Source organism: Anoplophora glabripennis, unplaced genomic scaffold (assembly GCF_000390285.2).
Source record: "Anoplophora glabripennis isolate ALB-LARVAE unplaced genomic scaffold, Agla_2.0 scaffold16, whole genome shotgun sequence".
Classification (NCBI taxonomy): domain Eukaryota; kingdom Metazoa; phylum Arthropoda; class Insecta; order Coleoptera; family Cerambycidae; genus Anoplophora; species Anoplophora glabripennis.
This window is the reverse complement of record NW_019416253.1, coordinates 276575-292542: the sequence shown is the minus strand read 5'-3', so window position 1 is coordinate 292542 and position 15968 is coordinate 276575. Positions and strand designations below refer to the sequence as shown.

Sequence of the window (15968 nt, the reverse complement as noted above, 5' to 3'; positions counted from 1 at the left end):
TAATGTTTTTGTTGTTCTTTCTATTTGTCACATGTTTAATTTGAATTGTATGTAAATAAATGTTAGGTGTATTTACTCTGCTTTTGTTTTATATAATTAAACCATGCATCCCCTCTACAAAGTTAGTAGCCAGCGCCTTCCGGTCAATAAAAAATTAAATACATACAACGTAGGTAGTCCTTATGACGATCACATATTTCTGGCCACAACTACGTCTACTTATTTTTTGTCGAACCTAGGGTTGTTATACTACAGTATAAAGATACAGGGTGTCCAAAAATGGGTAACCACTCGAGGCCTCTATAATCAGACTGTATTTATGATACCATTTTAATGTATCTTTCTATTTTCTTAAATCTTTGGAGGTGTTTGGACTATTTTAATTTTGAATTTGAGGAATTTTTATGCATTTTTAGGATTATTTTATAGTTGTTCTGATATCTTTGAAGGAATGTAAAGCCACTTCCAGCTGTTTTGATACAAGATACCATTATGTATTCCAAGACTGTCTTGATGTATTTTACGTTTCATTTGGCTCACCAAAACCTGCTCGAAATCAAAAACCTTCTGCAAATCCATGAAATTTTATTTCAAGGTAGCCTCCACTCAGATCTAAAATGCAGAAAAAATCAAAGTAGGCCTGAGACATGGAAAAATGGTTAATTTAAGGCTATCAGCTTCTAAAAAAAACTGCCATCAATATCTTGCCAAATTATTTCTAAGTGTACTTAAATTTTTATTTCAAGTTTATATTACTTAAATCAGTGGTTTTATTGACATTTTTTTTATTTGTCACTTTTATTGGAGACCAACATTGCCTCTTGTTTTAATTTAAGGTGTTCGATTTGTCCGCTTTGCAATTATGTCAATATCAATCGTGAAGCAACTACATTGGACAATTTGGAAGCCAAATTTAGAAGTCGGCTCGCCACCCATAACCGTTTATTTACATCAATGCTAATCAGGACATGCCATTGCACTTAGGTGTCTGGTGGTGATTTGGACCAACTTAAAATCCTTAATGAACACCGAAGAGTGGAATATGTAAATTTCAGTGTGCGTAGGCTTTAATTTCAATCTTAGGCCAGGAAACAGAAATGGAATGGTGAGGGTGTGATGAGCACTTCATGAAACTCTTTACAGTCCTAGCTTTTAATCTGGGGGGGGGGGTGGATTGTTTGTTTGAATTTGGGGCACTGGACTAGATCGGAATTTTAATTCGTTCATCGCCCTGTTGAAATGGGTGTTTTCCAGTAAATTAAAAAAAATCGTTTTGCCAGTTTGGCGCATCTTGTTGTTTAAAGATTAATCTGAAATTTCTGAAATAATTCCAAGGTTGTGTTTGTGGTATTTTATAGTGTTTTATGCTTTTGATGCTTCCTAAAGATAATTTTAAGCATTTGGCTTTATTCTGAAGTACTTTTTTGCAACTTTTCGTGTTTAGAAGTTCCAGATGTATTTCTTTGTATTTCGCGCGCGAGATTGTTGACTTGAACGTTTCAAATTCGACTAAAATTTTGGAGCAGGTTTAGAGGCAAACGAGCTAACAACAATAAAATATTTAAAGACCAATGGGAAAAAGACCTATAAAAAGAACTGGAGTAAGTTAATTCAACTTACTTAAAGTAGATGTTCAAAATGGCCCCCGTTTTTTGGTGCGCAGAAAATATTTCGGGGAATTTGCGTTTTTGCATTAAATACAGATTATTTTTACGGTAATTTAAAAAAACTAGAAAATTATGTAATTGTCGTGATCTAGTTTCTACACACAGTAGTTTTGAAAGTGGTGTTTTCTCAACGAGCTGTATAGCAGCTGTCAGTTTCAATAACGTTAATGACTATATAACTTTATTTTATTTATTTAAACGATAGGAGAACAAACGCAAATCTTTTTTTAACACTGTGTGGCAGGTACGTACCGACTGATACTCCCACCATTTGTGATAAAACACGTACAGAAGTTCTTGGCGCATTTTCCATTATTTGTTGGACATTTTCTTTTAATTCTTCAGTCCGCTTTTTAGGTCGGCCGCTTCCTTTTTTTCTTGTTACACTGCCCGTTTTACGAAAAACATTAACACAACGCTGAACTGCACTTTGAAAAATTTTGTACTCAACAACGCCGGGAAATTGATTTTGAAATTCTATGAAACATTCCTCAATAGAATACTTCCATATTCCATCAATCTTGCGTCCATTTCTAAAGTAGGACTCTATGATAAACACTTTTTGTTCTTGAGAAAACACCATTTTAAACGCTTTTTAAAACGAAAATATTCAAATTGATAGCGGCGATATAGCGCTTTGACCGATGACGTTTAAGTTCATTTGCTATACGCTACGCCCTACGTCCAAATTTTCAGAACCAACTTGACCACGTTTTTATTTGAACGCTCGTTATATCCAGACGTACTCTGGTTCAGTATCTCTCAACTGCCTATCGATTTCATCTCTAATACGTCCCTATAGATAGATTCTGCTAATTAAAGTTGTTATGGTTCTATATTGTTCCAGTCGTCTTTTCCCCTTTTATTTGGTCTTTCCTTTTTACGTTATTTCTATTAAGGATATTCCGAGGCAGTTTTATCCAGCTATTGGGATATATCCTTTCGCCATTGAGTATTAATTTTGTTGAGACACTGTCCCAACTCTCGAGAACTGTCATACAATTGATATATTAATTATGTATTTATTGAGTGTTTTGCTGCCAGTGAAAACATTTAGAGAACTAATGAATTAAACTTTGCTCCAAAATAGATATTTTATGAAAATAGTTTTGTCGAACCAAAAATCTAACACTGAAAAAAGCAGACAAAGTTAAATCTTAAAAAGTCATAGAAAAAAAAACATATTTCATAAAAAAAACTCATCTGATGCTTCCATAAATATCCTTCCCACCTTTTGTCTACTAAATACGCTGGATTTTTCAGCTTGTATCTTTCTAAGTTTTTCTAGCATGTCTAGGATCTGATTTCAATATTTATATTCTTTTTCACAGGTAAAGTGCTTTTCAGCAAGGCGTAGTAGCAGTGAGGCAGATTTTTTTGGTTTTAAAATAATTGTCATCAAAATAAGGGCTAGAGTATTTTCATTAATGGGCTTTTTCGTGACACACCATCGCGAGGAACTGTTTTGAATAAGTTAGCACGATTTTATTATTTTTAAAAACAGAGAGATAGCTAGTTGTTGGCATTAAATATAGTTACAGGCCATATTAAAAGTTTACAGTGGCGTAACGTTTTTAAAGGGTAACAAATATTTTAAAAAATGCACGATTATAGATAAAATATCGCACATAATACTTGTCTAACTGTGTTTTTACCGCACTTATTACGTAAGATACTATTAATTGCATTGCTGTAACAGTAACGTAATTAAATTTGTTCCATGCAGGATTATCCATATTTAAAGCAGTCTTGACACCCCCCCATTATAATTTGCATTTACAACCTCGGCTTACAGTTCTCTCCTGCACATATACAAAGTGTCCCGCTTAAGGCTTCCCCCGCGCTTATAATTATTTCATTTTCAAGATTAAGCTGCCGGAAAATTTGAGGCGAAATTATGCTTTCGTCTTATCTGTGGAAGCCAGGCTAATTAAATCGGGGCAAAAATGTAAGGCACTCACGATTAGACGTCAAAGTAAAAAGTTGCTACCTACAATTTTAATTAAGAAAGTATAATTTCACTCGAAATAATGATGGCGGTGTTCGTTGAAATTTGAGTTTGAAGACGTCAGTATTATAATATGCTAAATTTTAGATGTTGCTATTTTAGTTTCGGTTAGTCTTGATTATTTTCTGAATGTCTTAAAGTACTTCTTCCAAAAACTTTTAATACTAGGCATAAAAAAACATGAAAAAATCTCGCAAACTGTAAAAAATAGACCATAATTAATAAATTTGTAAATCAAATATTTACACATTTATTTCCAAAAACTGAAAGGTACACCGAGATTGTGATGTCTAGTACAGATTAAAATGAAACAGTTTGTAGCAAAAAAATTAATATAGCCATTCTTATAGGTGCCCATGACATTTAATTCTGACAGTGATGTCATTTTAGACTTTTCATTTGATAGATTCTGGTAGAAATCGTTTGAAAAATGTAAATAATAGTATTTCGAAGAATTTAGTTATAGAGAAATCAAAATTCCAGTCCCAACTTGTCCACAACATACCAAATTGAAAGTGTGAGTTCATCTAAAGAATAGAATGAAAATAATATATAAGTATTAATATTAGTATTTTTATTTTTTGTCAACATGACTGAGGAAGAACCAGAGGAGCAACCAGAGGAACAAGAACAACCACCAATAGAGACCGCGCTAGCAGATCCGAGGTTTCAAAACACGAATGTCACCAACTGGTGCTTTGCCACTTTTGTAGACTACCACAGATGTCGAAGACTGCTAGGAGAAGAGTAAGAGAATGTGTTTCGGGATTAATTGGTCAAATAAAATTTTAATTCTGATCGAAGTTTAAAAAATGTCCTATGAAGGAATATTTCAAATACGGGGTGTTAAAATTTAAAAAAGTTTCATCCTAAAATATCTCTATAGAGTTTGATAAACAGCTCGTCTCCAGATGGATGAAATGATTCTTATAAGAGGTAAATACTGTAGGTGTTAAAAAAGGCCTGCTAGTCCAGTCCTGGTTGTTTGTGAAACAAAATGTGTCTTGCAGTATGCATGGGCGTCCGCAGAAAAATTTCTCAGGGGGACCAAATCGAAATTGTGGATGCGTACTTAGGAGAAGCTTGAAACATATATCTCACGAATCTTTTTTATTTATTTTTTTCTGTTACAAGCAGCTAATTACATAATTATATTTTCTTATGATTAAATATTTTTACTCAACGACCACACAAGGAAAGTCCAATTACAAAAAATTTCGTAAAAATTAGGGTATTTATTCCCTATTTAAATTTTTTTAAAATGCTGTTTTCTCAATTTCCCAGTGAGAACTCGCAAAAATAAGAAATGAAAGTCGTTATACTTCGATAATAAAGCATTATACGCCTAGTTATTTTAGGAGATGATTTCTAGGCCCACATAGTGAAATTCCATAACGAAAAAAATTGTAAATGAAATATATTGTTTTAATAACAGTCACACAAGAAAAAATTGTCTGTACTTTTCATGCGACATATGTTATCCATAGTATTTTTGCCTCCTGATCACGAATCCGGTGTTAGAATTGAGCGATCACATCACAGGAATTTCCTAACTTCAAAAAAGGTCAAAATAGCAAAAATTCTCTAGTGTCAGGAAAAATACATGGTTAATACCCCGCTGAACGTGAATCTCCGGTCAGAATTGATGGTTCTTTTTCTAACCTCAAAAAAACGACCCAATTAAGTAAGGTCAGATATCACGAATTTTCAAAAAATTTGGTGTAGGGGGGGTTTTCGGGGTCGTCGATCACGGATCCGAGGTCAATTTTGGAAAATTCAAGATGGCGGATCCAAAATGGCCGACCAAATTTTCAAAAAATAACACATTCGCGTCAAATTTGGTATTAGGGTTTTCGGGGTCACTGATCACGAATCCGAGACCAAATTTACAAAATTCGTTTTTAAAAATTTAATCAACTACCTATGGACTTTATTATCTGAAATTAGGCAGAAATCCCGTGAATAGATCTTTTACAGAAAAAAGAACAAGATATAGCCGAAAAAAAAATGTTAAAACATGACGGGGTAGGTACTCAGGTTATAAAGTAAACAAAAATATTAAAAAATGAATTTCATAATTCTGACCTCGAGTTCGTAATCACATATTTGTATTTATCAGTTGATAAAGAAAAATAAATATTCTTCCGAGATCTCAGACTGAGCCACCCCTATTTTTTATTTTGCAAATTTCATCCAATTTTTTTTATCATGTGGGTACTTTAATTTAATTTTTTTTTTTTAATTTTAACTCCTATACCTACTACAGAAACAAAGAGTTTTAACGGGAATTTATTCATAGGACTCTTTCTTATTCTCACCGCCCTAATCAAAATTTTAAGTTTGGCCAATTAATCCTGCACACCCTGTAGATACATCTAAATTAATAATTTGGGTGATATTTGGTAAATGTACTGTAACTTTAGAAACGAGTGCTGCGAACAGTTTGCTAAAATTTTCAAATCCATATGCCCCAACGACTGGGTATCGCGATGGGAAGACCAACTGGAAGTAGGAACTTTCCCGCTAGACATACCTCCTGAAGACTGTAAGGACTGAAAATAATAATTTTATTTACTAATACAAAAAACAAATTAATAAAACTGTGTCATATTTACATTTTTATTTGTTTAATTTACGACTTATAAATATTTCCCTAAAAATTTATAATCGTAAGGCGATAGCCATCGATTACATCCTCCCATATTATTCTGGATAATATATTTCATAGTGTAAGGGTTCTGATTGTTCTCCTCCTCCCACTGTTCTTTCGCTTTCATCTCGTCTAACATTTCTTGAGATACCGCCATCGCCTTGAATGGCAACTTCATCGCTATGTCTTCTAAGAAGTCCTTAACTTCTATGTATTCGCACTTGCCTCCCAGTTCCAGAATTATCCGGCCTTTGAACAAAAATAGTTTCAAAATCTTTGTTAGAAGTCTACTACAAGCATAAAATTATTCTAATAAAGCAAATAGGCATATACTTCGCAAAGAAATTAGCACACCGTTGAAAATAGACTCCAATTTCCAAGTAAGTAGATTGTTTTTTTTACTATCGTTTTATTATTATTGAAGTTTAGAAATCATTTTTTCCCCTAAAATACCAAGTAACGCTCTGTAGTGTGTACAAGTTAAAATAGTGAATATCTACTCAAACAATTTTCCTGAATAAATTGTTTTTTAACACATCCTTAAAAATTCTTGACATACCTAGTTTTATTTTATCTTTTATAAGGATTGAGGGTCATTTATTTATAAAATAAAGACTAATAATTAAAACTTACTTTCGTTGGAATGTCTAAAAGCAATTTATTAGACTAATCTATATAATTCAATATATTGCAGTCTATTATGTGAATCATCAGAAAACATTATTTTCTATTCCTATTTTCTAAATCTAATGCACCTCTATTACAATTACAAAGTCTCATAATATGCGATGCTCTTTTGTTTTCTGTTTTTAAGTTTTAATGTCGACGCGCGTTAGCTTTAACAATTTCGGCAATCATTAAACGATGACTTACGTTGTGAAACGCGATTTTAAATGATTCTATATATAATTAATTATTGTTGTGTGTAATACATGTCTATTGTAAAACTTCTTCGTTTCCATAACTTTCAGGTCGTAAATTTGAGGTTAGATTGAGGAGATAATCTTGAGTTAAGTGTGCGTTATAAAAACTGTTGAATGATAAAAAACTTATTTGTGATGGAAGCTGTATTATATGTTTTGTGATGGAAGCTGTAAAAATGGATCCGATGTTCACATTTTTGATTACTGAAGAGATAAAGTTATGTAATGGTTTTGGTGTCTTCCTAATTCTATATGCTGACATTGTTCCATAAAAAAAGAACAGGTTTATCGTTTGCATTGTTTAAAGAACATAATATCCATGGCATAGAAAATATAGTACTAACAGCGTACAAATATCATATATTTGTACGCTGGTACTAACGTAGAATGAAATCTAACATATGAATAATGAAACTGTCATGGCGGCGTCGCATGTTAGTTAGCTTCCAAAATAAAAGATGGCGCAGAGAATGCTAGCCCTGTCATTTTGGGTTGGTTGGTAATGCAGTTTGGACTTTGCACGTATTTGAAGTTTGGCTTTTGTTATCTTTGATTTCTTAGGTTATCCTGTGAAAATTGTAAATTATAGTATTGCAAGAATAGTGTTTATAATTATTTAGTGCTTAAGAGTGCTTATTTAGTGCTTTTATACTGGGAATACGATGTGTAAGTTTTAAGCTATATAGTTTTATTAAAAACCAAACTCATATCTTTACCAACATTATGTGGAACACTCATACTCGTTACTTGTATTAATCGATTAGAAACAGTCCACATAAAATGTGCATGTAATTACATATTATTTAAGTTAAATATAGATAAAAATAATTATGTGTATGATGACAAACTCCAACTAATATTTTATGAAACCTTTGATACTTAGATGCTTACAAAATTTTTAATGGTGGTGAATTGCTTTCTTTATTCAGTTTGAGACATAGAAAATATAGTGTTAATATTAAGTTTTCTATGGTTTGAAAGTTCCAAACTATATGAACTATTGAATTTAACCCAATATTGTACAAATATTCGGTTATACTCTCCGGAAAGTGAGATTATTATAACAGTTCATGCATAATTTTTATATTTTTACAGCTTACTTGCCAACTTATCAAGTTTATGAAGCAAATGAATTAAATTGTTGTCGTTTTTACTTACAATTAAATACATAACAAGAAATTGTTTTAATAGTACATGCATAACAACATTCTGTATAAATCAATTAGGATTTCTTGTAGATACAAAATAAACTTAAAATTATTAAAACATGTTTTATTTCCTTATCAAAACCATTTACTAAGTATCTTGGCAAATGTGAAAATTTGAAAAATACTATAATATAATAAAATAATAAATAAGAAGAAACTGTCTGTATTTATTTGTGGCATTATAAATGTTTGTTATAATTTGGATATTTTGCCATAGTTTGAAAAAAAAACTGGAAAAACAATCCCTTGTACCGATAGGGATAGTCAAGTGTCAATACTGAAAACTTTTGCCTAATAGTGAGATGCCAGAGACATACATCTACATGTATAAGTCTGGTTACGCACTGGAAAAACAAATACACATCACAATAACACTATGACGTTTCTGAAATCTCTAGTTTCGTTATCAAAGCAGAAGTGAATTAGAAAAGTACTGAATATTAGTATTTCTCTACATTTTCTGTTTAACTAAATAATCTGTTCTCAAAAGTATTGACACTTGACTATTCCTATTTGTATATGGGTTTACTTTTAAAAAAATTTTAAATAATATATAGAGGATATAAGTGAGAAGTCGTTTGCATACAATAGATGGCGCTGTAATCAATTCACAAAGTATAAAGCCTACTCATTAGGAGCTACGTAGTAGTAAGCTTCCAAAACGTTACGTGGCGCTGTTTCACGGTTTGGTGACAATATTAAGGACATTTCATTCTACGTTAGTACTGTATTTTCTATGTATCCATGGTAAGTAAAAAATGTATTCCATAAAATGATTCTAAATAAAAATATTATTTCAATCTACAGGTATATGTTTTATGGTAAAAAATAAATTATTTAATTTCCATTAAAAATAATACTTTTGCATTATTCTTTAGTTGGATTAATAAATGTTTCCACAAGATATTTTTTGTGAATGCTATTTTAAAATTTTTGAAACATATTGGTTTTAAATTTTTTTTAAACTTAACAGACATGTTGATGGTGTGTGGTAAATGATTGAATTTTTAATTGGCAACTCCTTATAAAAGGAAACCTTGTATAACTTTTTTTTCTGACTGAAATTCAGAACTAAATTTTCATTATGTATTCTAGCTAAGGAACAATATATATTTTATACTTTTGAATTTTACTGATCTTCTCATACAAAAATCAACATCATTAATGTTTTATTAGTTTACCGAGCAACATCTTTATAATTTCTAGTCACACATCACGCATAAAGCGTTTTAAATTCGTGATAATCTATATAATAATTACAGTCTCAGTTTGAACTATCGTGTATTCCCAAATTGTTGTTCTAAATTGAAAATCTTTCCTTTCCCTGGCCAGTTGTGCATAAATTCTGCCTACAGTATCATTTTCAGCTAGTCAAAATATGTTGAAAATGATATGTCAGACATTATGTAGTGCAAAATCAATTTTAGACTATGATCAAGCAATTTTTGGGTCCGTTTTCACCATAAATATAGATTTTACAAGATACTAGCCGATCGTGTATAAATTCTGACTATGGTATAGTTTTTAGCTCATCAAAATACTTCAGAAATAATATGTCGGATCTTTGGGTATGCAATTTTTTATAAGCCTGATTTTCTGTTAATTAAAACGGCCAATTCCAAATATTAAGAGCCAAATTTTGAGTAAGAATGTGTTTTATCGATTTATTGGCATCAAAATGAGCAGTACTACCAGAGTCTACATCTTCGCATTCAAGTTTTTGTTATCTATTACTCGACTAATGAATTTAATAAAAAAAATTATCAATATTTAGTTTAAAAGTGCATTTCGCGATCTAATATTGACAACACTAAACATTAACGATAAAAACTAAACATATTTAAGAACAGTTCAATATTTACTTTGTTTTTTTGAAGCACTTTTCAAATTTGAAAACCGGTATTAGTCAGATAACCCATATCAAAATAAATTGCGTTTAACCTTGCGTTTTCATTATATAAGATGTATAAAACATGAAAATATTACGTCTTTCTTCTGTATATACCCTGGTACAATGGTAAATATGTTATAACATACTACTCGGACTACTTGAAATTTCCAATGTCTTAGAAGAAGTACTAACCTGCCTTTATGGGCGTTACGTAATGGTCAATAGCGCCTTTGCCGCCACCCATTCGTTGACCTTGTCCTTTCTTCGTAACGGGCTGCCATGGTGAATCTACTCTCCAAACGGCAAACATTCTGTCTGTATCTATTTTCCGTCCTATTGTAAGTCGCATCATTTCAAAGTGACCCGATTTTAGTCGACCACCGCCCAGAGCCTAAAAGTGTCGATTATTTAAAATTACATTTTTTAATCCACCGTCTCTGTACCATTATTCCGTACTGTTTATGCTGTAAGAAGTTATGGACAGTTTCAGGGCCTCGCATTAGTCTTAATTTCTTTTGCATTTTGGGAGCTTTGACATTAGGAGGTAACTGCGGGGCTTTCTCCATAATTCTAAGTTTTGGTCTCTCGGGAAATTCAATATCTAAAAAGATACAGAATTAATGTCTATGTTTCTTGAAGAAACAACACTTCTACTCACTCTCATATTTTGGGGGCGGTGGGAAGTGTTTCATGCCACATTTTTGTAGTAATACAGTTGCAGGCACTAAAAACAAATAGAAATATAGTATTAAGTACATAACCTAAGGTAAGCCCTACCTCTAAGAATCATTACTTTTTGAACGTTCATATTTATGTATTTGATTTGTTACTACACCTACAACCGAAGAAAACTCAGGAAATCTGAGGTTATGTTGTAGATGAATTATTGACATCAGCCGTGTTCATGTAGCCAATCAGGAATGAGAATTTTGTGGAAACCAAGGGTCGCGTTCAGAATTGTATTCGCGAGACATTTGATAGTGTTCTGAATTTATAAAGAGATTACGCTGGGGCAGGAACTATACTCATATTTTAGCAAAAAAAGAGGAAGGACTTATTATATACCTTTACGGGAAATGTATTCTTATTAATTATTTCAAACATTTTCAAGTAGATATTTGTTTTATAACTGAAACTTTAAAAGTACGTATTAATTTGTACAGTAAATGTACAAATTAAAAAATAATAATAATAAATATTATTAAGTACTTAATAAATAATACATTATTGCAAAGAATCTAAAGCAATCCACATATTTGAACAAAGTTGTCTTTTTATTTTCTTTTTTAAACAGAAAATTAAACAGAAAAAATTTGTGTGCTTTAAATAATTTGATAATGGTGTTATTAATTAGGTAAATGGAGATATGTAAAATAAAAACTTAACATTATATAAAAATAATTTTATATTTTCATATAGACTTTAAAAAATTGTAACAAATGCGTACATATATAAATAAAATATTCGACAAAATAAATAAATTATTTTAAAAATTGCGGAATTAAAATTAAGAATGACTTAATCATTGGTCTTGTTCTTTTGTTTAGCTTGTAATCTCTTAATTTTCGCTTTAAGTCCATTCTCTCTTTCTTTTATTTTGACACCCTCGGACATACGTTCAAATTCCTTCCTTTTAATTTCTTGTATCCTACAAAGAATTTTTTATGAATAAAAAAAATATTACTATGTTTCGAGTAACTTACTTTTCCTTTTCAAGCCTCATCAGTTCCTTCTTAAATATATCCTTAAAGTCTATACAAAACTGCAACCACAGCTCGAAAAAAGAATTTGGCGGGAAAGCTTCTAACGTGCCTGACTTGGGCTTGAAAAGATAAAACTTCATTGTGGAAATAAACTGCTTGTGGCAATCTTCCAGAGATTCAAATTCCGTGGCGAGCTGTTTCTTTGAATGTTCCAGAAACGCCGTCATCTTGTCCTTGAACGGCTGCAAGTTTTCAGGATTGGAGGCTTCGATGATTTTTTGAGACTTTGTTTCGCATGCTGAAAAAGTAAGTGTCGGTTATTAAAATTTTAAACCAAACTATGTTACACTTTTTGGTTTTTGACCCACTGAATCCGAATCCTGTCTCAGAATTGCTTCAACGTCCGATTTTCGAGATATTTGACATTACATACGATCGCGAAGTAATTTTCTCCACAAAACTCGTTAATTCATCTGGAAGTAATACTATACCCTTTCATAATCTTATTTAAATCCCTTGAATATCTTTCCTCATCGAGAAAACGTCTGTTGTTTCGGCCTGAGGTCTGAAGAAAAGTGTTAGTCCTGAGAAAAGTTACCTAACCTCAAATATAGTGAAAAATATGTTTTACGCGCTATTAGGTTAGGTTATATCTAAAACTTCATGCGATGGAGCAATTCGGATACAGCGCATCGAAAAATGCCAGAAAATTATAGTTTAGTTTCAGGCTTAGAAAGTTAGTCATATTTTGTGCACATGTGTAGTCTTCATAGAATAAATTTCAAGCTATGCAAAATGTCCAAAGGTAAATATAGGCAAAGAATAAAACGCAACCTGTTTCTATGCACCCAAACGAGCTTCCTTACCTTCCAACTGATTCTGCAGCTTCTGCAGATCCACCCTGAGATCGTCAAAGTTCACAGACGCCGCCCTTTTTATATCACCTGGTTCGGGAACAGGCAGTGGCAAGTTGGGCTCGAAAGGGTTTTCAATTTTTTTCATATACAGCCTTACAATGTAATGCAATAGTGTTATCTTCGAATCCTTCGATTTTACGTCCTTCAATTTCGATAGGATTTCCAAGCCGAAGCCGTCGGCTTGTCCCCTTGTCATGTTTCCACCGTTCATGTAGTTTCCAAGGGTGAGGATTATGGCCATCACTTCCTTCAGCTCGACGCTGTTTACGAGATACTGAAATCATTTTGATATGTTAATCGTTTTAGTAGTTGTAGTGGTTCGTGGTTCTTCTACAGAAGAAGTGGTAGTTTCAGACAAAAAAGGAACTATTGGGAAGTACCTACTCATTATATCGGCTTCTTCAGAAGGAAAAAGCCTTTGAAGTAGTTTACAGACCTCGAAGCTGTTGGTGAATATAAAGCAATAGTGACATTACCCTTACTGGTTTTGTAAGCTATTTCTTATAATACGTTTGAAAACAGTAAAATTATGTTATAGTATGGATGAAGCAAGCTTTTTCCTTTCTGTGCAGATTTTTTATTTTTTTTTGATGATGCGATCTATACTGCTTTCCACTTCAGTTACTCCGAATCTCCTTCTATTAAATTCTATCGCCATCGATTACACACAGCGACGATCTTACCTCGCAAGTTGCCTTAATGTTAGTCAGAGTGTTCCCAATCGTGCTAATGGAGTCGTCAAACTCCACCTGGAACATGAGGCAGGATATCCGCTCGGCGAAGTGAGATATTTCAGAGAGCTCGTACAAAAACTGCTCCGGCTTATCCAGAGGGACGTCAGGCTTGGATGATAGATGGCTTTTAATTAATTCTAATTCCTCGGAATTTGCCCGCTGAAAAGAAAGAGGAACGTTAATTACCGTCAAGGAGATACGTATCGCCGCCAGATTTATAACTTTTTTAACTGAACTTGAGGAAAAGTGTTTTTTATTTGTCAGCGGGAACAGTTGGTTAATTCGTCGCTTTTGCTACATAATTTCTCTACTCACCACTTCATAAATCTGCTGTAGGGCCTCTAAACTAATAATAGAAGTATCAAAATTGTAAATGGCATTTTCGATTTCTTGGATATCGGCGCGTAAACTTTGAGCTAGGATACCGACGTTCTGAGATCTTTTGCTGTCCAATAACTTAATAGCTTCCACTTTCGCCTTCTCTTCTTGTTTTTTAAACGTCGGTTTTCTGGTGACGACTTGTCTCGAGAATAATTCTGTGAACTCTGATAAACTGTCCAAAGGCAATTCCTCTATTTCCTTCCAGAGGGCGTTGTCCTGGTGGCTGGCATCAGTGACTTCTGGTGGAGCTATGATTCTGGTCCAGTATAGCGGTTTCATGGGCACTGCAGGGTTTATGGTAGGTTTTCTCATTGCTGAAAAGAACGGAATTTTATTTATTGGGCTTTGCAACTGTGCGATGAAGCACCCAAAGCTTTTGCCATAACATGTTGTATTATATCTGTTAACTGAATTTTTCATAAGAATATTTATTGTTTAAAGAATAAATTAGTATTTTTTTATACTATCAGAGGGACTGAAAGTCATTATATATCCTGATTAGGACCAAAACAAAGTTTGCGAAAAGTTAACAACTTATTTTCTCACCTATATCTGCGTTTTATTTTCAATGTAGTGTTGTCAAATGTTTTCTATTGAACATATTATATTAAATACAATGACCAAAATAAATGCAAACATGTTGCTTAAAAGTTTTCAAGTAAAAAATATTTTTTTCCTTCACAATCGACTAAAAAATTATTGGAATGCTCGATTCTTTAATAGGTTTCCTATTGGCATTAAAACAATGTTCCGACATGAAAATTTCTTTTTATCTTCTTTACAGTATGAAATTTAACCTTGTTATTTCTATTTACGTTTTGTAGGTCACCATTCACCTTTACGAAAAATTAGTTGGTTGTTTTTGCGGAAATAATTATAATGCAATGTTATTTATAGACTAATTTTTATATCTGTATTAATGATAATAGAATTTAAATTTTGATACTAATGCAAAGAAAAAGGGAATCTCTTTAATTTTTTTGCTTATACCGTGATACAAGATAAATGTCACGTAGTACCTACCTACCTAATTTTGTAGTATAGTATCAGTAGAAGCCGATTTTTTTTCGTATGATAAGATACGGGCTTACAGATCTTTTAGATAGGTTGATTCTTTAAAGTTAATATATCTGTTATACCTACACTATTTTTGAATACAATACAGATGATAAGCCTCAATTTTTCTTATTCATATTTATATCATATTTGCTATAAATATTACATTATTACTAATACAATACGTCAGTTTTAAAATATTGTGTACCTATCTACAAAATTGTACTTTGTACAAATTGTAACTTCAAGAAGATATTTTTCAGATACAAATAAGCAACAAAAATTGTATGAATTTTGGTCCGGAAATGTACCAAGATACAGGCCTTCATATTAAAATTTTTTTTTAAATAATGTAAGAACGCGGAATGATAGCTTCTTTCTTGAAACGTAACTTCTACGTGTATGACTCTTTTATAACATACAGGGTGTCCGAATATTTCTTGTAATATGGAGCTATCATAGTTTCCTGTGATCAAAATAATTGCTTTTAACTTGCATTCAGATAAAGTCTTGATTTTACACACAGCTTTGTATTTATAAATGCATAATTAAAAATATAATTTTTTTTTTGTGAAATCGTTTTTGTAATCGTTACTTTTCAAATAAGAACAAGATGCAACAATTTGTAGAAAAACCTCATTTATTCATAAAATTTCATTAATAGAGTTAACATAATAACCAGAATATAAATATAATGTATAAAGATGAATGATAGGTATGATAAACATGTGCACGTGCATATCATCTGATCTGCGCCGGTCGCATCGATATCCAGCAGATCATAAAGTACCGGTAATAAAAGTGTCGCATACCTGCTTTTCATTTCCAAA

The 15968-nt window shown here is 32.1% G+C and overlaps 3 protein-coding genes across 5 annotated transcripts in view; 1 reads left to right on the top strand and 2 right to left on the bottom strand.

Moving 5' to 3' along the window:
- Window positions 1-3956: 3956 nt before the first annotated feature.
- On the top strand, window positions 3957-6231 carry LOC111692702 (cytochrome c oxidase subunit 6b-2-like). The gene is made up of 2 exons (XM_023456800.1): window positions 3957-4422; window positions 6099-6231. The coding sequence occupies exons 1-2, from the start codon at window positions 4265-4267 to the stop codon at window positions 6229-6231; spliced, it is 291 nt and encodes a 96-aa protein (XP_023312568.1). The 5' UTR covers window positions 3957-4264.
- Window positions 6170-11250, bottom strand: LOC108914266 (39S ribosomal protein L16, mitochondrial). 2 transcript variants are annotated; one of them, XM_018720050.1, is made up of 6 exons: window positions 11125-11250; window positions 11006-11071; window positions 10791-10948; window positions 10540-10738; window positions 6291-6574; window positions 6170-6227 (listed from the first exon to the last, which is right to left on the bottom strand). In XM_018720050.1, exons 1-5 carry the CDS (start codon window positions 11153-11155, stop codon window positions 6315-6317), a joined length of 714 nt encoding a protein of 237 aa, XP_018575566.1. In that variant the 5' UTR covers window positions 11156-11250; the 3' UTR covers window positions 6170-6227; window positions 6291-6314. The 2 variants fall into 2 exon arrangements, with proteins under 2 accessions (XP_018575566.1, XP_018575558.1); XM_018720042.1 differs by lacking the exon at window positions 6170-6227 and having other exon boundaries at window positions 6271-6574.
- A 542-nt stretch (window positions 11251-11792) lies between these two features.
- LOC108914171 (protein cappuccino) overlaps window positions 11793-15968 on the bottom strand; it is a 33347-nt gene continuing 29171 nt past the window's right edge. For both annotated transcript variants that reach the window (XM_018719909.1, XM_018719914.1), the window contains 5 exons: window positions 14017-14396; window positions 13651-13860; window positions 12917-13241; window positions 12051-12348; window positions 11793-11995 (listed from right to left, as the gene is read on the bottom strand). In XM_018719909.1, coding sequence (XP_018575425.1) covers window positions 11866-11995; window positions 12051-12348; window positions 12917-13241; window positions 13651-13860; window positions 14017-14396 — 1343 coding nt within the window. In that variant the 3' untranslated portion in view covers window positions 11793-11865. The remainder of the gene's footprint in view (window positions 11996-12050; window positions 12349-12916; window positions 13242-13650; window positions 13861-14016; window positions 14397-15968) is intronic.

Bases quoted from the DNA above. Each gene is read 5' to 3' on its own strand.
- LOC111692702 (XM_023456800.1), top strand. From the start codon at position 4,265: ATGACTGAGGAAGAACCAGAGGAGCAACCAGAGGAACAAGAACAACCA. The intron at 4,423-6,098 runs GTAAGAGAATGT...CTGTAACTTTAG, and splicing joins CGAAGACTGCTAGGAGAAGA to AAACGAGTGCTGCGAACAGT.
- LOC108914266 (XM_018720050.1), bottom strand. From the start codon at position 11,155: ATGAACGTTCAAAAAGTAATGATTCTTAGAG. The intron at 10,739-10,790 runs GTACAGAGACGG...CGACACTTTTAG, and splicing joins ATAAACAGTACGGAATAATG to GCTCTGGGCGGTGGTCGACT. The intron at 6,575-10,539 runs GTTAGTACTTCT...TTTTGTTCAAAG, and splicing joins CGTAACGCCCATAAAGGCAG to GCCGGATAATTCTGGAACTG.